The 24,697-nt window shown below is 37.9% G+C and overlaps 1 protein-coding gene across 1 annotated transcript in view; it reads right to left on the bottom strand.

The window, feature by feature from the left end:
- LOC121927909 (cytosolic carboxypeptidase 6-like) overlaps window positions 1-24,697 on the bottom strand; it is an 827,289-nt gene that overhangs the window by 658,103 nt on the left and 144,489 nt on the right. Inside the window, exon 2 of the mRNA XM_042461947.1 lies at window positions 17,939-18,155. Within this exon, the coding sequence (XP_042317881.1) occupies window positions 17,939-18,155 (217 nt within the window). The remainder of the gene's footprint in view (window positions 1-17,938; window positions 18,156-24,697) is intronic.

Here is a 24,697-nt window from a genome sequence, read left to right on the forward strand (position 1 = left end):
ATAGATAGATAGATAGATAGATAGATAGATAGATAGATAGATAGATAGATAGATAGATAGATTTGCACTATTAAGTCTTATTGACCAGGAGCTAGAACAACAGTGGACTGCAGCCAGGAACATTGTGAGGGAGGAATGCAAAAAACTAATATATTCAGCTAAAAAGAAAGAGAAGCCTCAATATTTTCCATTCATCTTCAAATGGATGAATGAATCTCTCCTCCTTTCATCTTTTTAATATAGTTTCCAGTGTACCGTTTCTGTCATCTTTTTATTTCTTCTTGGTCATTAAGTATGTTCCCCTGCTGGTCACAGAGTATTCCCCACTCTTAATTTAAAATTCACTTTGATTTTACGGATCTTGTGGTAGAGGCTGCTGTTCTTTATGTTTTTTTGGGTTTTGTGCTGTTTACTTTTATTTCTGACTTTATTTCTTCCACCATTTACTTTTGCTTCTTGACTGGCCTTAGCTGCTTGAAGAGATTCATCTTTCATCCACTGAGGTTTTTCTTTCTTAATATATTGTATCCTGACTTGAATCCCACTGTGGGAGAAAGGCGGGATATAAATCCTGGAAATAAATTTAATAATAATTTTTTTGGCTGAACATACTGCCTTTTTGCATTTTTCTAACACTCTTCTAGCCATTAGTCAATATGGTTTAATAGTGAAAATCTTTTTTATCACATTATTTTTACACTCTACATGGACGTTCTTCAGTTTGTACTTTGGCACAATTATTGATATAGTGTTCTTTATGCTTACTCTAAATTTTTATATCAACATTTCATGGTCTATGCCCAAATCTAATCCTGGTCTTGGTTTTGCAGAAAGAATGAAGTTTCTCCATCTTCTTCCAGTTATGTAATATATTTGATTTCTATATTGGCCATCAAGTGATGTCCATGTACACAGTTGCCTCTTTCATTGCTCAAAGCATGTGTTTGCCATGAACAAACTGTTGGCTCTGCAAAATTCAGTCAGTCTCCTGATTCATTTCCTGAACCTAGGTCAATTTTTCCTACAATTCTTTGATGCTGCTTGCTTCTCTACTTTTGTTTTCTAATCATCTATAATTAACAAAATGTCTGTTAATTATGGTATGCCATTAATTTCCTCCTGGAAATAGATTCTTTCAATTTCTTCCTCATCTGCTGCTGTAGTTGGACTGTAAACTTGGATTACAGTTATACTGATGGGTTTCCCTGATGTCTTATTGATATTATTTGGGCTTACTTTGCATTATATCCTTTGGTTGCTTTTGCTACATTTCTCCTCATTCTTAATGCCACCTCATTTCTTCTCAGATTTTCATTTTCTGAAGAAAACACTTGTAATTACCTGACTCAAAATGTTCCATTCTTGCCCTCCTTAGTTTGTTCACCCAAGGCTTGCAATGCTTATACTGTAGATTCCATTTCTTGTTTAACTATGCCTAGCTTCCCCTGTTTCATCTTGCTCACATTCCATGCTCCTATTTGTGCTATGCACCTTTGGACTTTCTTTTCACTTCTGAGCATGTCAACATATGAGTGTCTTTTCAGCTTGAGTCTAGTTACATCATTAGCCACATAGCTGTACTCTGCTCTTTCCCAGAACCTTGTTAGTGCCTTCTGACCTGGAAGCCTTATCTTCTGGCACTATCTCTTGTCTCATTTTGGACTGCCTTATTATAGAGTTTTCAAGATAAAAGGTTTCAGGAACGGATGACCATTGATGCCTTCTTCACAGGACTAGTAAGTATTAGCTATGGAACCAGCACTGTTATCTTTGAGAGCTCTTCCACCAATGTCACCTCACCTCCAACTACCTCTGCTGCCCAGTAACTGTTTAGCATATTTAGTCTGGCTTCTTAGCAAAAGCCTGTCTCACATGGGAGACCCTACAAGCAGCACTACTATTGTCAGTATAGCATCTTGACTCAGAGGAGTAAAACATCCTATTACTATGGAAAGGTAGTGCCATGGTGGGTAGAAACTCCTAATGCTATTGAGGATCTATGCTCAAGTGTGGAAATACAGACCTCCAGATATTGTTGGGCTCAAACTCCCAGCACTCCTCACCACTGGCAAAGATTGCTGGGATTTGGAATTCAACAAACATCTGGAAAGCTGCATGTTTCCTACTACTTTCTTAGAAGCTGAAGTGGTGGAAATCTGATTTCCTGTCTTTCTCTTCAGAAATCTCAAAGATTTTTTCATGTTCTCTTCAAACAAGTATGCATGTAAACAAATTGCATGATGTTTAGTTGAAAATATATTAAATAATTATTTCCACAAATTTGTAGTTTTGTGGTTTTGACTTTTGCTTTCAATCTTCAACAGAACATCAGAGTAGTTTTTCAAAAAGCATAATCTTGCAAAACTCTGGTGCACATTTTTAAATTGACTGTAGAAAGCTAGTCTTCTTCTTCATTCCTACCTTATCACAGTTTCCGGTTAATCCTCAAATACAGGACAGCATCAGTACCTGAATACCGAGCAATATATATTTAGCCTGCAGTGTTATATAACCTGTCAGTTAACAAATGCATGACACAAAGTAAAGCCATGTAACCCAATTGAAACAGTTTGTATGGGAGGCTGATTTCCCTTAGGAACAGCAACATCAAGTAAGAAACTGAACCCGTTAAGTATAACCTTTTCAAAGAGTAGAAAAATTCAAAGGTAATCAAGGATTTTCCCCTAGAAGGGCATTTATAATTATATTCCACTTTTATTTATAAAAAGCCTTTTAATGTTGGTACTACAAAAGGACTCCACACAAAGAAGCCTTGCTTTATATAACTGGATTCTATCCCCAAGTCCTTTTTATATGCAAAGCACTCTTGACACAAGCTAAGCACTGATAGAGAAGAATTCCCTTTCAGAACTAGAAGATACATTTTCAGTGTAATGCATGACAGTTTAACCATATGTCTCTGACTAATACCATGGAAGAGATTATACCAAAAAGAAAAAAGTATGATAGATTCATTTTGCTCTTTCATTCCAGAGTGGCAATTGTTGCTTTAAAAATTCCATCAGTCTAACTGGTTATTACATAAGCAGTAATAAAAAAAAAAACCTCTAGTGACTTCCTAGCTAAACATAGGCCCATATCCTCCACAAATAGTTACTTTTAAGTGATGTGTTCCATCCTGTCGCATATACAGCCAGCCTAATCTGAAAACCTGAGCATGATTTGGGACATGTGTTGGAAACTGGGAGCAGATGGAAAGAGTAATTTCTTAGTAGATACTACTTTGCCCTATCTTTTTTCTTCCAGTCTTTGGATTCACCGTATTTTCTGCTTTTCAGTTAAAAAATTATTATTATTTTCTCTAGAGCAGTAGAGGTACTGAATATAAAAGGAGAGACTGAATATGTTCTTATCTTGCCACTGTAGATTCTCCTTAGTAAACCCAATTACATTTCTTCCCCTCCCCTGTATTTCAGAATCATTTAGAGGCTGATAACAAACAGAACAGAAACTGACTCTCTTTGATAGATTTTAGATTTATATAGGTCACCTTGAAACAAATGAGTGAATGAGCAGAACAATCTCTTCAACTTCTTCTTTTAAATATTTAGCATGTTCAGTAGCAACCTCAGTGCCAGAAATCTGAAGGGGAAAGAGGAAAATGATATTTGATCACCCCATCCCATCAGTACACTACTAGAGGAATAGCTGGAACAATATACTTGTTTTAGTTTGTATTGCCTTCTTCTTATTGTTATTATTTAAATCTTAGATTCATTGTGTGCTCATTTTTGTATACTGTAAGCTATTTTGAAGGCTTGTGCAAAACACTAAGGTGGGATGGAAATATTCTAGTTGAATAAATTTAATAAATAAGCAAGAGTTTTTAGACTGCTTTCAGGAGTTTTTTAAGTGTATTTTAGTGTGTTTTTAAAATGTTTTATTAATTTGTATTGTTTTAATTGTTTTTATTTGTTCATTATCTCAGGAGCTCTTGAAACAGAAATAGTTTAAATAAATAAATAACTGAACAACTACAGAATGCCCAGCCTCAGGGATTTGGGGAGAACTTCCAGATAAACAGTTAGTGTTTCCAAAAGCCTTAAACCCATAGCTCATCTGTTTTAAAAGATTAAAGGAGGGGAATAAATGAAATTACCTTGCCTTCTTTGTCCAGGCAAGTCAATATTCTCAGTTATCAGAACAGCCACTGAAGAACAAGGGGATGAAATCCCTGCCATGGTTGGTTTCATGAGGTAGTACCTCTACCTCTGTATCTGTGATCTGCCTGCCCATGTAACAGCTTAAAGGTTCCCGTTTCTATTGTATCAACAAGACAGTCTTGTGTTTGTTCCCAACCTTGTTGCACAGAGAAATGCAGGCTGAAAGGGATTTCTACTTGTGTTCACTGGAATGAGAGCAGAACAGGCCATTCAAACCCTTCAGAGAGTTCTTGCACTCCAAAAAAATGTTAGTTGAAGCCCCCTTCAAACCTTGCATTCAGTGCATCAAGGCCAGGAACAGGGAAGTGGGCATGTTAGGAGCTGGGCTTATACACTTGCTCTCACCATCCCCTCCACACCCTTTTACCCTTATGTGAAAATGCCTGTGTCAGACATAATTATTAATCTAGTTTATCAGGTTGCTATGGGGAAATAGTAAAGCATCTAACATGTGGTCTTAAGCACTTGAAGAAACACAGAGGGAGAAAAAGTAGTATATAAGTTATTTTTTCATGGATATCCTGGTGCTGGTGAGAAGTAGTGGATTTCTTGACCAAGAGTGAAAATATACTTTAAGAAGATTGTTTAGGATGGGTATAGAATTTATGGTTCTCCAGAGGTTTGCTTACTCCCATTAGCCCAGCCAGCTCAGCTAATAGCCAGGTATGAGTGGAAGATGTAATTAGCAGCTTCTGGAGGGCCTGAAATCCATTCCTGCATTTTAGAGACAGAAGAGCAGAGGAGAGAGGAGGGGAGAAAGAGAGAGAGAGAGAGCACATATACAGTACAAAGAGCATTCCTTTAGGCCAATAAGAATCCATCCTATTATGCTAAGCTATTGTGTATCTCAAAGTTCAACTCAAGAAATATTGGCGGGATACAGACCGCCCAAAAAGGGTGGTCTCCCGCCACTCTGGTTTGCTGCGCAAGGGAGCTGCAGCGGACAAAACGCACGGTTCCCTCACGCAGCAAAAAGAACCCACAAAAAGCAGGTTCTTTCTGAGGCGTGGTTGTGACACCGCAAGGCACCAATCTCCGGAGCACTTGCGGCATCACAAGGATGCCGAGACATGCGGACGCTAGGCGTCCATCACATCAAAATGGCGGCACCCGTATGTACAGGGTGACGCCATTTTGACAACCTCGTCACATGCGAGGGGCGAGGGGCATCTGAAAGCACCGCCCCTCGCACATCACAACGGTGACCCATAGGGCACATCTAGCCAGTGCCATTCATACCTTTTTCACTCAGTCAGAAAAATACATGGTATCATGAAAGCACAAAATAATCTACCATAATCCCAACAACTGCTAAAAGCACAATGCAAGAACTGAAAGGATAAAACTGGCCCTAATAACAAAGTGGAACTATTGCGGAAAATTAAAAAGATTTTAAGAGCAGGACCCTATTCACACTACACAATGATAGACCTATCATTCCACTTTCACTGCTATGGTTCCATCCTATGGAATCCTGGGGTTTGTGGTTTGATGAGGCACTGGAATATTTTACTCTGAATTCCAAATGTCTCTCTCTGAACTGGTAACACTAGGATTACATAAAAATGCACCAATTAAAGTGGAATAATAGTGCTGTAATTTGATAGTGTGGATCAGGGGTAGGCAACCTTTTTGAGCCGGGGGCCAGGTTGCTGTCCCTCAGACAACTGGGGGGCCAAAGCCAAAAAATAAATAATTAAATAATTTTTAAAGAATTTAAATAAATAAATAAACGGGGACAAATGTAGGACAACATTTTCAAATGGTGGACACTTTTTTTAAAAAAGTGGAGGACACGCAAAAAAAATTGCTGATTTTTTAAAAAATGTTAAGATAAATGCATGTTTCTGAGGCTTCTATAGACAATTGCCCCACCATGCCCCCTCGCGCGAGAGGCCAAAGGCCCCGCCGGCAATCAGCGGCAGGACCAGGCTGGGGCCGGTCCCAAGGCCTCGCCGGGCGCATCCGGCCCGCAGGCCGCAGGTTGCCTACCCCTGGTGTAGATGGACCCCAGTCTACTACAAGCCAAGTCTACAAAAAATGACACATATGCATTATCGTTGATCAGTAAATCACACTTTGAACTGAACTGAATTCAAAAAGTTACTTTCAAAAATAGCTATTTACAATAAAGCAATTTATTACCACTAGGGTTGCAATTTAAAAAAAAAAAAAAAAACTAAAATAGCATCTTGTTTTAGTGGCTAATGAATAAGAGCATTGATTCCACACATTGCCTTGAAACAAACTAAACTGAAATAGATCTGTACTGAATTAAAGACATTTATTTCCAGATAACTGTTGAGTGGACATACTTCCAACATATAGTTATATTACACAAAACTGCTATCATTCCCAACAAAGACATCCTGCAGTTAAGGACAGGATGAGGCAGCAGAGATTTAAAAAAAAGAGATCCCCCCCACACACACACACACACTTATGATTCTTGGCCTATTGAGACATTAAGGAATTAGCATTAGCTGGCACTCTGGTCAAAAGGTTGTAAGTTATTATTCACAGCTCCCTGCTTTCTCACAGGATGTTTTGATATTATAACTCTATTTTAAGTGACTTTAATAAAATACTAACTAGTTTTTGAAGTGCTTTTAGGACATTTTTAAGAAGTTTCAGATCAAAGACTCACTTAATGTAACTACATGCATTAAATATTTAGTACTTATGCAGTCACTTGAGCATTCAGGCATCTTGACATTGCAAAAGGGGGGGGGAGAGAAAAGACCTGCACATACTTGTCCATACAAATGTCTATATTTTAATTGCAGTATTTGTGTAGCACTTATTCTTTGTTCACTTACTTGACTTTTAAAATATAATTCTTCAAGTGTCACTTCACTGGAAATGAGCCGGTGCAGTGCAGTGAAGAGAGCGCTAGACTTGGATTGCTGAGACACAAAGCTCATTGAGTACCAACTTGCAACCTGTCCTACCTTACCAACAGCATTGTACTATAATTGGTCATGCTGAAAAAGCTTGGGGATTATGAAATGATTGCAGATTCATTCCATGCCTGGGGCTGACGTAACATGGAATTTACCCACTACTCCTGCTACTATCAGGTCTCCCCATGAACCTCCACCCCCTTTCATCAGGACAATACTCTCAAGTATGAATATAATAATGGATAATTTGAGGCAGAAAAGACTACTGGCAATCTGTATGACTCTCAGATGCAAGTTGCATTTCTGAGACTGAGACACTGACTGCCAGGATCATTGAGCATACCAAATGAAAATATTGATTTTAATTTAGCTATGTATTTCTCTGTAAAATTAACACACTGTCTACATTCATAAATTACATGATGCACACATTTCTGTCTTTCTAAATCTCACACCCACAAATATGAGGGTTTTTTTGGCATCTTGTTAAGTCTATATAAAAGGATAAGTTTTCAAATGCTCAAATAATGGATATCCCTAATACTAAGGGATATCTACCAGTCCTATAAAGGACAAGCTCTCTGACCCTCAAATAATAAGAGACATCTGGCAACCCTGGCTGGAGAGCCCTCTTGAAACAGTATGTTCTCTTAAAGGTTCTTTGCCATTTATCAATTAATCTGTATCTGTTTGGAGGTCCCCTTTATCATCTGCTGGTCATGTGGGCATCCAATTTATGAACTGCAGGGCCTAAACAGATGAGCAGAATACCATCAGCCAATCCCATGGTATCCTGCCTATAGCTCCAACCCAGATCAGTCCCTGAGCCGATGCGGTGATGGCAGGTGTTTACATGCTCACATGCTACCAGTGTATACCCTTATCTACCACCCCCATCTCATACACAGTGATAGGCCCCTGCCACAGCCTGTTAAGGGTGGAAACAGGGTGCCTGGCTACATCCATGTGGCCAGGTGCCCCCTTCCAACATCATAGGCTGTGGCAGGAGCCTTTAGAGTGGATGCAACAGTGGGTAAGGGTCAGCCCAGGACCTCCAGATCAGCAACCAGACTGGCTGATCCCAGCCCAGGGCAATTGGCCTGAGTCATCCATACAGGACAAGGCCAGGTGAGAATAGACACAAGGCTTTTGGCCCATACATTCAGTCCACAGTAAAGTCCAAACAGAGTTAGCAATACTCTGTAACTGAATGAGAAGTGACATACCAAGAGGGGAGGGGAGGAAGGCATCTTTTAAAATGCCTCCTTCCTTTCATACACTAGAAAGTGGGGTAAAATGTGTTGTATGCAACCTGTCAGGCTATCCCAGGACATTCCCAGGCACCACAATGCCACCTATGCTGCCCGTTATCATTATATAAACATAAATGAAAAGGGTACATTTTAATTCTAAAAGAACCTTAGAATTCACCTACATTACTGCCATTTTAAAAATAAGAAATTAACATCAGTAGGATTAATGTTCTGTGTGGAGGATTAATGTTCTGTGTGAACCCTTCTATTCCTAAATCTCTCTTGTCTCAGTCTTTCTACCCAGCTTAAAGAATCAGTTCATTATTAGCAATATAAATGTTCTCTTTTCACACTGCTTCTATATTAGGACTACACATTAAAATCGAGTCAAACATACTTTCTTCCAGTAACGTCATCAAAGGTTATAATTCCCTGTTCTAGAATACAAATATGTGGTATTGATAACGCCTTGTGGGATCACAAACTGAATGGAACAGTCCCCAAGCTCAGCTCGGAATATAAAACAATTCTCTGCTGGCCAACACTGAACAACTGGGTGTCCAAATCTTGTAGCTGCAGGAATTCTCTAACATTAAATCCTTTACTCCCAGTGTGTGATCACCACTTTCTAATGTCAGTAATAGAAGAAGTTTTAAGAACACTGGGACCAATCAGTAAAATTTTATCTGAAATCATGGAAGGGAGAAATTGGACTAACTCCCACCCATGGTCATAATCTGAATGCCTTCAGGGTCTCTCACAACTGCTAATTTACATTTTAAAAACATTCATATTAATTGCAACCATGGAATGAATGTCACATCTACTTCAGCCCTGAGCTCATGAATGTTTATGAGATACTTTGTGAAAATCAAATGGAAAATCCCATTTTTTAAATTAAAAAAAGGATATTATAACCAAGACTATTAACAACATTAAGAGTGGTTCTTGGTATTGAGCAGACAGGCATAGGAGTGCACTACAAATATCACCCTCTGCTATATGGAACAGTAGCTTAAAAAGAAAGATTTCATTTTAAAACTGCACAGTATATATTAAGGTACTAATATAATCTACTTATATCATGGAAATTGAGGTCACATCGCAATTTATATTAAGCTATAAAACAACCTTTGGACTATTGTAAGCAACTAATATTTTACTGAGCACACTGCAAAAGGTGAAGCTGAGAAATGCAATGAGTAAAACATTAAAATATTTTTAATGGGAAATGTGCTTTATAAAAATCCCCTTCATGATATTTTTCCTTTCTGAAATGTTTCCTTCTTGTCTTACAGGCGACTTCTCCTAATCATCAGCTAAATAACTCTTTGGAATGGCAGCTTTCTTTAAAAAAAAAAAAGGCTTTCTAGATGTCACGAAAACAGTGATTGCTACAGCATGTGTAGCATCAGTAACCTGGGTAGGTGGAGTCTGAGGCTTTTCAGTTATTTCTAAACATTTGCAGTCAATATGTCTTCTCCTTCCACTTAATAACTGATCTTTCAAGCACATGTGATACACAGTATAGTTCCATTCACAGACGATGAGCAGTTGTAGCAGTCTGAGGGGAAAAATCATCTTAAACCAAGTCAGACTATGTTACTCAGTATATACTGATTGAGATCAGCACAGAACAGATCTTGGAGAAATGTTGACTTTTAACAGGAAAGGTTCATAAGAAAAAGAAATCCTCTCTATAATAGGACATCAGTTTGAATTAATTTAATTAAACTGTTTAGAAGCATACTGCTAACACAGAACTGTTAAAATCCTTGCTTTATGCCTTTCAGTCACTATCAGAGGTAATTTCTTGGTTAAGCGAGACTGCCAAGTTCACTAGTAGTGTTCCTCTCCATGAAGAAAATCAGTACCAAACTAAAAAAACCACATGAAACCTGAACTAACCTTTGAGGGACCAGTTTCCACACAAATATATGCAAATATATGTACAAACTTATGCACGAATGTCCCTTAGCTCATCTCAGTGCTTCCTTGTGTGCCATTAAAACATCTTTCAAGTCTTTCCAGGTGTTTTGAAAAGACTGCAAAAAGAAGTGGGTTAGTTCTTCCATCAGTCCTCGGTTATCATCCCAACAATATGAATCCCTAGGCACTTCAATTCCCCTCATCCCTTTTTGTGGACCTGGAAATAGGAGAGGACATTAATGATGACATTAGCATCTTCCTTCTTCTATTCTCCTCTTCTTTTCTAGAAGAAACCTCTACTAGTACTATTCCAGGTGCAAAACTGTTGGAAACGTAGTTTGTCCAAATACAGTGGTGCTCTGCTGGAGAAATAAGGATTGAAGGGTGGTACAAGACAGTAGCTGATGGTAAATTGAAAAAGGGGCTTAAGTGCAAAAGGAGGGGGCTGGATAACTAAGAGGCAGAGATGGTGAGGAGGCATGGCCTCAACAGAAACCTATCAGTCCCAAGCTCCAAATATGAAGGGTCTGAGCTCTCCTCTTATTTAAATAAGACTTTCCAAACATGGCTCACACATGTCAAATTACACCTCAATCTCTAATCAAAATTCTAAAATCCATTGCAAACAACCCATGCACAAAAGCAGCTGAATTGATCCTGATAGATCCTGTGCCGGTTTCCTTATAGAAAATCCTTGAGAAACCAAGGATGAATTTCCTTTACTACTTGCTTGTCAACCTTTTAATTTTAGAGACAGTTTATAAAAATAGCTTCCAATTCAATAGTATCACAACCCCCTCAATAATAATTTCTTGTGATGTGTATGGTCAATTTCAAAATAATCTTTATTGAAACAATTTTGTATATAATCCTTATTTCTGATTTTATGCTATGGAATCATTGTTTTTTCCATCCAATAAGCTACAAAACAATTTATTTCCATTTCCACTATTTTTCAAGCAGATCCATTATAAGGTACTTCATCAGTCTGTTACTTTCCTTACCATCTCAACTCATTTGTTTGTCCTTGAGTACAGTCAAGCAAATAATAAGTGACAGAAAAACGTAGTTAACTAACTTATAGTAATGTAGAAACAGCATCAGAGCCGGTTGTTTTAATAGGCTTAAACAAAATAGGCTTGTATAGACTGACAGTAAACAACATAACACACAGTCCATTGATCATTATTCCCTCCAGCAGGTTTTCCTGCCATAAAACGGGTCATAACAATCTGTAGTTGATTTTGTTTTCCAATCCCTACAGAGCCATTAAACCCTCTTCAGTCCAAAACTTAAAGCAGTTATGTACCATTTTTCAATACATTAAAAATGGGAAAGTGTGGAGACAGGGGGGAAATGACCTATAGACTTGAGTTGGATTTTTGATGTTAACTACCAACATCCCTTCATCAAAAATAAAAAATAAAAATAATATCCTCTCAAAATCTGTAAGGTTAGTCTTATGTCTCATCAGTTTCAGTGGAAACTAAGTCCAGATATGTTAAAATGGATCCACACCACTATAAATTAGTCAAATAAACTGTTACACTTTATGCCAGCATAGCAAAATATGCAACAGTACCTACAATTCCTTGTAATTTTCATATATTTCATATAAATAACCCAATCTTTTGTTAATATTAGACTGTGGCAATATTCTTTATTTAGAGCTATTGCTTTAATTTTGGAGACCACTGGGATTGATACTGCACACCTCAGATTTTTGTGGTATCAATTATATACTGTTTCTGAACTATGATATTTATACAGCAGAGGCTACAAGAAAAAAAGAGAGAGGTCACTATAAAGGCTCAGTTCTGTGGTCACTTGTTACAAGAAAAATACTCCAAAATAACACAAGCCAGTTCTTGTATGTTTGGTTGAATCTTTGATCACCCCTGACACCGTGTAATCTTATCTCTTGGGAACATGAAAGGATGCTAGGCTTTCTTCTTGCACATAAAATAAAAATACAGTTCTTGACTGTCTCTATATGTTAATAGGAAAATAGCATGTAAAAGCTCAAAACTACAAAATCTATCAGAATTAATCATGTAGATTAAGGTCTAGATCCAACTATTGAGCTGAATAGTTTGCATGAACTAGTGGAAGTGAAATTACATAAAATGAAACCTATGGGATTGGGTCTATTTCCATGTACAGATGAATTCCTGTAGTAGGTAGGAAGCCCCACTCACAGAAAGTGCAGCTGCTTAATTTTCAGGTATTTACCCATGCATACACCATAAACTACACCAGCATAGGGGTTGGGGCTGCTGAATGAGGAAAGATGCCAGGAAGTAAAATTCTGCCAACCAGTTAGATGGGCTGCCCAGTTATATGGGCTGGATTCTGCCAACCTAAATATGGACCCAACCCCAAACCTTCCCCTCTAATTCTGTGCCAGGTTAAGTGTAGCCCTTCAGATGGGGTTAAACTGCAGCTCTCATCAGCTGTAGAAAATTGCATTCCAGAAACACTGGGTGGGCTACAACCTATCCACCTCTACCCTAACTACTTGACCTCTTTTAAAAAATTAAAAAGTATTCTCTGTGTCCTAGTCTTACAGAAATATTTTCCGTTCTATTTTGTTGATATAAAATATGGGAGAAAATGTCCACCCTTACCAAGAATTCAATAGGTATTACAGTGAACACTTTAAACCTCAGCAAGCAGGTGTTTTAATATCAAATTTACTGGGCAGAATAATTTCATATTCACACTTCTTGACAAAAGAAATCGAATATATCTTTTTGCAATAAGCCACAGGTGTAAAATAACCATAAAGCCACATAGCTGGAAGCATTTAAAAGGTCACCATGTTCCATATCATTGTTTTATAGCAGAATTAACTGTAGGTAGATGATTTTCCAGTGATATGCCAAACAACACCTTGCAGGTGGCTGTCATTTCCTCTAGATTTTCCTACCAGAAAACTATTTTGTTATTCAGTTACAGTAGGAGTGGGTGACACTCTGCCTGACTGAGTGTAACCTGCAGCCTATTCTGTGGCCCCAATAACTCTTGCTGTTGTTCAGTTCCCCACTTTGCAGCTAGCATAACATGGCACAGCTGAAAAAGTTGATATTTAAAATGTACAATCATGGCGCATGGCTGGTATTCTGTTGTGTTTTTTGTTTTTACAGAAAACCAGTTATGCTGACTGTCATTGAAGTTTTCATATAAATAACAGGAAAATCTCTCAAACAACTATGGATGTGAATCGTAATACATTTTATTCTCAAGAATGAATAATGTTACCATTTTTCTCCTCACTGCTAGAAAGCTGATAAAAACGGCACCATTTTTGAAGACTGGGCTTTTCCACATTAATGCACATAAGCAAGAGTTTTCAGAACAGAAACATTTTGATGGTTTGTGTCTCTTGGTGTTCCCTGAGCCTGTAAAGGGGCAACATGTGTGATAGGCAAATGGCTAATCATTGTTCAGATCTTCGAACACTGTAGACAATTTACCAATAAACTTTTAAAAGTATTCTTGTTGTTGTTTTAGTATTTATCTATATCCCACTTTTCCACCAAAGTTGGGACTTAAAGTGACTCACAATTTTTAAAAAACCATACAATTAAAACATACAAAAAAGTTAACATTAAAACAGACTTCAACTATTTACAGTATTAAAGCAATTCAGCCTCTAGTTAAAAGAATGAAATACAATTAAAAGTTTATAAGTTCTTACAAACTGTTCAGTTAAAGCAATACAGCACCCCCTGGCTCATTCTTTAAAAACTTTCCTGCATCTAGGAGTCTCCTCATCAAGGTTTCCTAACACTCAAGAAACCCATTTTTGATAATTTTTTCAAACATTTTCAAATGTTCTTTTCATCTCTAGAAAGGACCCAATAGAAGAATTCAAAGTGTTATCATACGTAGGCTATGATGAGAATAACTCTTTTCTCACTGCAACTTTGTTCAGCTGTTCACATACCTGACTTTACTACTGTACTATTGTATTGTAATTAAAACATTGATACTGGCAAACTGTCAGTGCAATCACTTCTCAGACTTTCTCAGCCGTACCTTTTTTACTATACAAATACTTTCATTGCCCTGACAAAACAATTTGGTTTACAGACAGATTTAATTCTTCTAATTATGCTGCCCAACAAATGAGGAAAACAGTGAAAGGGGAAATATTATCACACTGTACTTGCATACAACTATCATTGCACAACCCATATTTTACACATGAGCATCTATAGATTTGAACTAGACATTGTATACTTTGGTTAAAGTCAACATAAAAATAGCACTTCAATACCACTGTAACAAATCATCTGGAAACCATGCTCTGTGAGAAATGGCTTAGGGAGCTGGGGATGTTTAGTCTGGAGAAGAGAAGGTAAAGAGGTGATATGATAGCCCTGTTTAAATATTTGAAGGGATGTCATATTTAGTAGGGAGCAAGCTTGTATTCTGCTGCTCCAGAGAACAGGACCTGGAACAATGGATGTAAGCTACAGGAAAAGAGATTTCACCTCAACATTAGGAGGACCTTCCTGACAGTAAAGGCTGTTCAACAGTGGAACACATTGCCTCGGAGTATGGTGGAATCTCCCTCCTTGGAGGTCTTTAAATAGAGGCTAGATGGCCATCTGTCGGGGATGCTTTGATTGAGAGTTCCTGCATGGCAGGGGGGTTGGACTGGATGGCCCTTGTGGTCTCTTCCAACTCTATGATTCTATGATCTTTTCTTCTGCTCCTACCTGCAGCACTTGAGCAGCATGGAAGCTGGCTCCAGAGTGTTTTTCAACTGTCCAGAGAAGTTTTCTATAGTGTTCAAGGGGCTGTGGTGTTGTTGGAGGAAACACTGTCCTCTTTGGAATTCCACTTTTCCACTAGTAGGTCCAGCACTGAATAATATCCTCTGCTATGTTTACATGAAGGTGTATGTGCAGTTACGAAAGCTAGTGTATCAATTAGAGACTAGCTAATTAGTTTTCTTTCCCAAGTACCAAAGAATATGCATTTATTTTCATAATTCTTTGGTTCAAATGTTGCTTTTAAATTGATAAAAATGTCACCTGAATTGTATATCTAGCATTTGTATACATGGAAATTTATAGCTAGTATTTTCCAAAGCCAGAATGGACAAAATAATGATGTCAGTAAAAATAATACCTAATGAATATCTACCATGCTACCAAGCTTATTATCAAGACCATTTGGCACACTGATGTTGTGAGAGCTTTTTGAAGAATACTTTCAGAAACATAAAAAGTAGGATTGGATCTGTTTATCTTCATAATGACAATAAGAATCTGTGCTATTTGGTTCTGCAACTATTTCAGCAATCAAATGGGAATTGCATGTCCTGCATTGTTGTTTCATTTTTACCTTTCAAAGCATTTCAAGAAGTATTTCTGAACTTAACTGTGGAACACTTCAGAGTAAAAAAGAAAATCTATAAATGTAATGAAATTATTAATGCACTATTATGAATACACCACCAGCATCTGGGAATAACAAACTTGTCTGATTATTTTATATGGTACAAGTTTAATTTCTAGCCCAGCAGAAAGCCTTTCCTTACAAATTACATTTTCAGTATCAAGGATAATTCTCAAATACTGACAATTTTGTTGTTCAAAAATAGTGAAGTAGGGGGGACTTTTCCCTAGTTCCTTAACTTAATATCCACAATAAAACACTGTAAAGTATTTCAGTAAATTATTCAAGCCATTCTAGGAAAATGTCATGCACACATAAACCAGATAAATTTTAAAACTGTTACATTATTTGTAAAGACTGGACAGAGATATCGCTTCAAAAGCTGTGTAGCAGATCTTTTTTCTTCTTCCTTACACAGCATGTAAGATGAGTGAAAAAATTAAGATCTTCTGTTGCAAATACTGCAATTCACAATATGCATGTGTTACAGGAAAACACAGAGACAGCAACCAAGACCCAAAGACCATTTAGTTCACAATGGCGCATTACAGACTGCCCAAAACAGGCGGTCTCGCGCCGCTGCCAGTTGCTGTGTCCGGGAACCGCAGCAGCCAAACAGTGCGGTTCCCGGGCGCAGCGAGAAAGAAGCACCAAAATGGGGCTTCTTTCTGTGGCCTAGAAGTGGCGCTGCAAGGCGTGAGGCGTGCACTCGCAGCATCACTTCCGCCGCGCAACATCTGGATGCTATGCGTCTGCGACATCAAATGGCGATGCCCATCTGTATAGGGCATCGCCATTTTGATGCACTCGTTATGCGCGAGGGGCAAGGTGCGTCAGGAAACGCCGCCCCTCGCATGTAACGACGGCACCTCATAGGCCCGTCTGTAACGCGCCAATGTGAGTTATACAACTTCCCTTCTGAAGCACCAGCCTCCCAAACCTTCTGGGGAAAAATATGTTTCTAAACCAGAGGGGTGAGAACTGTGAACAAGACTAAACACTTCCATTGGTCCAGCACATAACTGCTGTGTCAACTTAAGCAGCTTAATGAAACCCAATCATTGTTTGATATTATGATTTAGAAAATTCCAGTACCACACTTGTGCACAGACAATTTTTTTAAAGTTTTCATATATGTGAAAGAAAATATTAAGTAGGACTAAAATTACAATATAGATCTTATTTCAACATGGCATGTGTTCTTGAATAGAAGGGAAATGCCAACAAAAGTGTGTATCTGTGATTGAAGAATATTGGACAACAGTTTGAACTATATCCCATCCTGCCAAAAAAACAACAACAGGGGAGTTCAAGGAGCACTTACTAAAGTCACAAAGAGTTGTATCTCTTAAGAAAAATATTTAAGCAACATCAATACTACTTTGTACCTCCCCCCCCTGCTTGATAGTGTTCTGTCTTGAAATGTTTTTTCTAGATCTTTTAATTAATGACCCTTCTAGGTGGAATAATTTTGAGTCTCACATGGAATTCAGAACAAGTTGAAATTCATGGAGTCATGTGAGAGCACACTTCCAAAATCCACTGCACAGAACCAGGGAAACATGTTTAGTTAAACCAGTACCGGAACTAATAAAATACACATAAAAGTGATTTTTGTTATTATTATTATTATTATTATTATTATTATTATTATTATTATTATTATTATTATTAACCTTTATTTATAAAGCGCTGTAAATTTACACAGCGCTGTACATGCAATCTTTTTAATTGGACAGTTCCCTGCCCTCAGGCTTACAATTTAGAAAGACACAACACAAAAGGAGAAGGGAGTGGTGATGGGGAAGGGGCCTCAACTTCACTTAGCCTATAAAACTGAGCGGAGGCAATACTAAACAATTTATATTAATAAGTATATGTTTTAAAATGGCAGATAAAATGACATCCCATTACAAAGAAATACATTGTTTTTGAACAAAATCCTGTTGAGTGGAATTAAAGCCAGTACTACAAAACTCCTGCAGGTTTTTCGTTTAATATTTATAGCAGCAAATCCACACTTTGTGGCAATTTCAGTCTTATCCTCCATGTTAATCAAATCATGTAACTTTAACTGCTTATGAGGATCAGACTATCTTTCTCTATATTGCCTCTGCAGCTATGTCATGTGTTTGACAACAGCAAAAACAGTATGGTATGGGGCTATTAGCTGACAAGGTGGATATTATTATTGTATCACCATGTAAGGCCAGGTAGTCATAAGAAAAGATTCTCACTCTTTATTGTGCTTACTCACCACACTAAGTCCCAGACGCTCTCTGCAATAGTAGTCCATTTTTCTCTTCTGTAAGTTATCCAGATAATGCTGAAGCCGAGTATAAGTATATGGGTAGCAGTAAGCAAACTGGTATATGTCATCCTCATGATCAAAGCAGAAAGCAAATGACATAACATAGTTCTTCCTGTGATCAGGGCAGCGATAATAAAACACATTTTTGGATGGCAGTCTTTGCCTAAAAGATAAAATAAGACATGTGCAACAATTAAAGTTTAGACTTCATTAAAATGCAAGGCAAAGTCTCCGTTTGTAAGGATGAACAGTGCAGAATTTATGAAAGGATATGAAGGAAGGACTATGTCATGGGCAAGGAAGTTACCAGAATTGGTTCTGCTTAGTTACAGGAATCTGATAAAGTTCCTGTGAATAAGCTGAACAAGTTCCTTTCATTACTTTCATGATGAAAAATCTAATATTTTCAAGATTGTCACAGAGTTCCTCACAAATCTGAGAGCAATATCAATGAAATCCATTTCATTTGACAAATAAACTTACAAAAATCCAGTTTGTTTAACACTATTTGACAAAAAGTGGTTGTCATTAAGTTCAACCAAGTCTAAATAGTTTAATACCTGAAACATAGTAGCAAATCCTATCCATCTACCCCCAAGACAAGGTGTACTGCACCCAGTGCTAGACACATTATTCTGTGCACACAAGTAAAAAGAAAATCCCACCCACAAGGACATTTCCCTAACTCTGGAAGTGTCAATATAGTAACAGAAAATTCCCAACAACTACTCCCTAAGAGAGCCTTAATTTGCCCCTTGGTAAAAAATGATTATAGACACAACCACTTGTTATAAGGGGGAAATCATTCATTCATTCATTTAAATAAAAAGCTCTGTCTGTGGCTTAAAATAGCTCATGCTGTCTCATACACATAGCAAAATATACCTGGCTCAACCTCCTGAATGGTATGGAGGGCCTTTTCAATTTCACAATCACCAGACTCCTAGTTTACAAATATGTAATCCATGCATATTCACACACAATACAGGCAAGATGTAACAGCAAGATGGCTTTAATTGGTTCTTCCAATTTAAGGCAAAGTGACATGGTATCCAAACACATTAAAAAGAGAAGAAAAGGTCAAACAAAATAACCATGTTGCTTTACACATATGAAAAATGAAAGTTCTTTCTTCCTGAAAGATGTCATATTCTCAATGACAGTAACTATAAGAATCAAATCCTACAACTGTAACTTCTGTCTCTATGGTTCTTGAAAATTCTGCTCACTTTTGAAAACATGATTCCCCTTCTTCTATGTTTCTCTCTTCACTAGTTCTGATTTCCCTTATTTGGTTTTCATATTAATATATACATATTAATATAATTTGAATTTATACTGATATAAAAAGTCTTAATAAATAAGAAGATTTTAAAGATGTAACACGTGAATTTTTAAGATGTAACAAATGGAACACATGAATATAGCAATACTAGGAGTGAGTGAGGGCCCAAGCAGACAGGCCAAAATAAAGCTGCTTCAGGTCACTTTGGAAGTATGCTGTTTAAATGACACACACATCTTAAGAGATCAGAAGCTGTCCCAAAGCTGTGTTCCAGTCCTTAGAATTGGAGCATGGCTTTGGCGCAGCTTCCAGGCTCTTAGGACATATGCATCACTCCAAAGTGACTCCAAGCAGCTTTATTTTGGCCTGTCTGTTCAGGCCCTGAGTTAAAATGGACAGGAATGAGTCACTTTGACTCGAACAACTATACAGTAATCTATTCAGGAAATGAAAATAATAAGAGGAAATGGGGTGACTTTCATACTACGGAAAGATATAGCTAGGATCATAGAATCATAGACTCATAGAATTGTAGAGTTGGAAGAGACCACAAAGGCCATCTACTCCAACCCCCCTGCCACGCAGGAAATCACAATCAAAGTATCCCCAACAGATGGCCATCAAGCCTCTGTTTAAAGACCTCCAAGGAAGGAGATCCCACCACACTCCAAGGGAATGTGTTCCACTGTTGAACAGCCCTTACTGTCAGGAATCTCTTTTCCTGTAGCTTGCATTCATTGTTCCAGGTCCTGTTCTCTGGAGCAGCAGAAAACAAGCTTGCTTCATCCTCAAAGTGACACCCCTTCAAATACTTAAAGAGGGCTAACATATCATCCCTTAACCGTCTCTTCTCCAGGCTAAACATCCCCATCTCCCTAAGTCTTTCCTCATAAGGCATGGTTTCCTCACCCGTCACCATTTTAGTTGCCCTCCACGCTCCAATTTGTCAACATCCTTTTTGAATTGTGGTGCCCAGAACTAGACACAGTATTCTAGGTGAGGCCTGATCAAGGCAGAATAGAGTGGCACTATTACTTCCCTTGATCTAGATAGTATACTTCTACTGATGAGGACTCAAAGGATACAAATCAAAGACAGACCGTATATTATCATTAAAGCTTCAGGGTAAACCTATAAACATCACAATAATCCAGGTATATGTACCAACTACAAATGCAGATGAAGAAGAAATTGAGGGATTCTATGATGCAGTCCAGGAAGAAATTGACAACATACCATCACAAGATTTCAAAATAATCATTGGAGACTTGAATGCTAAAGTTGGCAACAAAGAAGAATCAAAAACAGTAGGAAGATTTGGATTAGGAACAAGAAACAAAGCAAGAGAGTGTCCGAGAGAATTCTGTGAGGCCAACAATCTATCCATTGCAAATACCTGCTTCATACAACCAGACAGGAGACTATACACCTGGCCATCGCCAGATGGTAAACATAAAAACCAGATATACTACATAATTGGAAGTAGAAGATGGAAAAGCTCTATCCTTGTGAACAAAACCAAACCAGGAGCTGAATGTGGCACAGGCCATGAACTGCTCATAACAAAAATCAGAGTTAAGCTGAAAAAGAAAGCAAAAACCATCATTATACCAAAATATGACCTGAATAACATTTCAGATGAATTCAAGGACAATGTAAGAAACAGGCTTGAACTTCTGAGTATAATTGACGGGGAACCTGAAGAACTATGGACAGAAGTCAAAGATATAATTAAGGATGAATGCAAAACAAAACCAAAAAAACAAAAAACAAAAACACTAACAGTGGCTAAAAAGAAAGATAAGAAACAGTGGATGACAGGTGAAACACTTCATACAATAAAAGAAAGAAGAAAAGCAAAAGCAAAAGGGGATAGAAACAAAGCCAGAAGTATGAACTGTTCAACGTCTGACACGCAGGGATAGGGAGAAATACTACAGTGACCAATGCAGAAAAATAGAAGAAAACAACAAAAGGGGAAGAACGAGAGACCTCTATAAAAAAATCCAAGAAATGAAAGCCAAGCTCAGACCGAGGGCAGGGATGCTCTATGGAGAAAAAAAGAACATCATATAGGAAAAATAAAAAATAAAAAGCTGCTGGAGGCAATACACAGAAGAATTATATAAAAGAGATGAGGGAATGAATGATATTTGGAATGAGGAGCCATATGACGACGAACCCAAATTCTAAGATGTGAAGTGGAATCTGCAATAAAGGAAAAGGGAAAAAACAAATCACCAGGAACACGTGATATCCCAATTGAACTGCTACAGTGCCTACAGACAGATGTAACTTTAGTGCTAATTGAAATATGCCAACAGATATGGAAAACAAAGTGGTGGCCAACAGACTGGAAACAGTCAATGTACATACCAATCCACAAGAAAGGAGACACAAAAGACTGCAGCAGCTATAGGACAATAGCACTCACATGCAAGCAAAATAATGCTCAAAATTCTGCAGCATAGACTGCAACCATACATGGAGAGAGAAATTCTAGAGGTACAAGCAAGATTCAGAAAAGGAAGAGGCACTAGGGACCACATTGCAAACATGCGATAGCTAATGGAGTGAACCAAAGAATTTTTAAAAATTCAGCGCATGTTTTGTAGACTACAGCAAAGCATTTGATTGTACAAATCACAAAATGCTATGGAATGCACTTAAAGACATGGGTGTGCCACTACATCTGAAAGTCCTGATGAAGAATCTGTACCAAGGACAAGAGGCCACGTCAGAACAGAATTTGAGGAAACAGAGTAGTTCCCAATAGACAAAGGGGTCAGGCAAGGCTGCATTCTATCATCTTACTTGTTTAACTTATACAGCGGACCCTTCCCTTACGCTGGGGGTCCGTTCTGGATCCCCCCCATGTAAGGAGAAATCCACGTATGCTCTCACCCCATTGCTGACAATGGGGCACATGCTCATGGTGCAGAGCAGCACGTACACCCATGGGTGCGTGCCATTTCTTTAATTGCCATGTGACTTCAACGTAAGTTCAAAGCTGCATATAGTGCACTCGCGTATGCCATGGGCACGCTGCATTCTAAAAAAACATCATAAGAAAAGCAGAATTAGAATCAGAAAAAAGAGGAGTGAAGATAGGAGGAAGCAACATTAACAACCTAAGATATGCAGACGACACCATAATAATAGTAGAAGACATTCAGGAATTGGAAGAGTTAATAAGGAAGGTCAAAGATGAAAAGTGCAAAGGCAGGTCTGATATTGAACAAAAAAATAAAAATAAATAATAATGCCCACCGAAGAAATACACAAATTCAGTCTAGACAACAAGGAAATTGAAATAGTTAAAGACTTGCAGGATCTGGGCAGGACAGTGGAGGATAGGGATTCTAGGAGATGTCTCATCCACGGGGTCGCCATGAGTTGGAACCGACTCGAGGACAGCTAACAACAAAGAAAATCACAGCATGCCTTCAGATGTAAGAAACAGAGAGTAGGGGAGGCAGGTGAAATAAAAGGAAAAACCACAGCTGCCAATGGATACATCTTTAAAATATTAATTCAAATAGGTCAGTCTTGGTCTGTTTAGTATCTTTGCACTTCCAGCAACATTAAACATGATTATGTACCAGTATTGGGTGGGTGAGCAAAAGATTCATTCCCTAGAAAGGCTGGCTGTGGGTACAGGCTTTGTACCTTTATCTATCTGGACAGACTCCACAAGAGTCTTGTAATCAAATATAACAATTCTCCAGTCTTATTTGGAAAAACATGCTATCATCCTCCAGACACTAACTTATTCAATTAAGCAGTATAGTAAACAGGTTCCATCTAATGGTTGTAGAAGTCAGCTACTATCAGGTAATGATGGGGAAGAAAATGTAATATAATTTACAGACATAGCAATAGTAATGTGTCCCACTGTAATAGTTCTCAGAAACCAAGCATCTGCAGAAGTTCAGTTTTAACCTTTATTTTCTTCTTAATATGAAACAGAGGAAAGAGATGAAATTAACATTATATGTCTTTCCTCATGCTCCAGCTCTTGAACCTCAATAGATGAAGGGGCTCTCTCTTCATTATTGCTCTTTGATTGATTGATTGATTGATTTAAAGCTGTTAATCTATTCTTATCACACTTAACACTTTTGTCAGTGTTAAATCTTTCCCCTGGTCCAATGGAGGAGAGTCAATATTTCAGCACCAACAAGGCATCTTTACATACAGAAATATAATCAGATTTAGATCTTACCTGGAAATGAGAAAAGGGTGAAAGGAAAGACAGAAAAATAAAAGAGACAGGGCACTAGACCTGGCCAATGGAAGTCTTGATATATATGCATTAACCTCTATGTCTTAAACAGACATTGTTTACTCCTCCCCCCCCTTTTATTTATTTTTATTTATTTATTTATTTATTTATTTTTTGTTCTACGCCTGCTAGAAAAGGACACCCACACACTGTGACAGCAGCTGCTTCTATTAATTTAAAGCTATTACAAAAATTAAAATTAAACCCAATTACTTTGGCTGGTTTATAGCTGGAGAATGGCTTAGTCTGATTGTTCCCTCCGGTTATGGACAAAACAATATTACTACCTATAGGCAGCTGTCAGTTGAATACTAATGTGTCATGCCTGGAAGGAACAGATTCAGAATGTGAAATTTAACTGCATTTCTCAGTCAAGCTCTCTCTGTGTGTGTGTGTGTGTGTGTGTGATCACAGATCTGCATAAATGTCTCACTTTTTTCCTATATGTCATGTCATATATGACAGCTAAAATATATTTGTGATGGAAAGAAACTTCTAGGAAGTGTATGCCTATAAGTGTGCCTTGCTAACAGACCATGAAGTCCACTCCTTATTCTTTGAAGTAAATGTTTGACAATAAAGTGTTCAGATTCTTTGTATGGTTACAATATTTCACTAATTTAAGCATGATACTAAAAGAAAAAAATGTTAAATCTTGGTATTGATACTTTCAAAATCAATAACCAAAATCACACAAGTTCGAGGGAAAGGTTTACACAGAATTTTTAAGTTCTTAAGGAAGTGCCAATAGGGACAAAGTTAATATGTAAAAGGTCTGGCCCAGGTCCCCTGAACAGATTTTAAGAACAAGGTATGTGTCTTGTCGGTGTGTATTTTTGCCAGGATTGTGTTAAATGCAACAGAGCTGGAATTTACAAAGGGAGTCCTGGTGACGCAGGCGTTAAATGCTTGTACTGCAGCCACTCACTCACAAATCACAACGTTGTGAGTTCAATACCAGCCAGGGGCTCTGGGTCAACTCAACCTGGCATCCTTCCATAGTTCACTAAAATGAGTAGCCAGCTTGTTGGGGGGCAATTAGCTTATACTTTGTAAACAGCTTAGTACATTGGTAAGCGGTAGAGAAATGTACCTGCTATTGCTAAAAAAAACCTGAACCAGCAATTCTGGCAGA

This window comes from Sceloporus undulatus, chromosome 4 (assembly GCF_019175285.1).
Source record: "Sceloporus undulatus isolate JIND9_A2432 ecotype Alabama chromosome 4, SceUnd_v1.1, whole genome shotgun sequence".
Lineage (NCBI taxonomy): Eukaryota > Metazoa > Chordata > Lepidosauria > Squamata > Phrynosomatidae > Sceloporus > Sceloporus undulatus.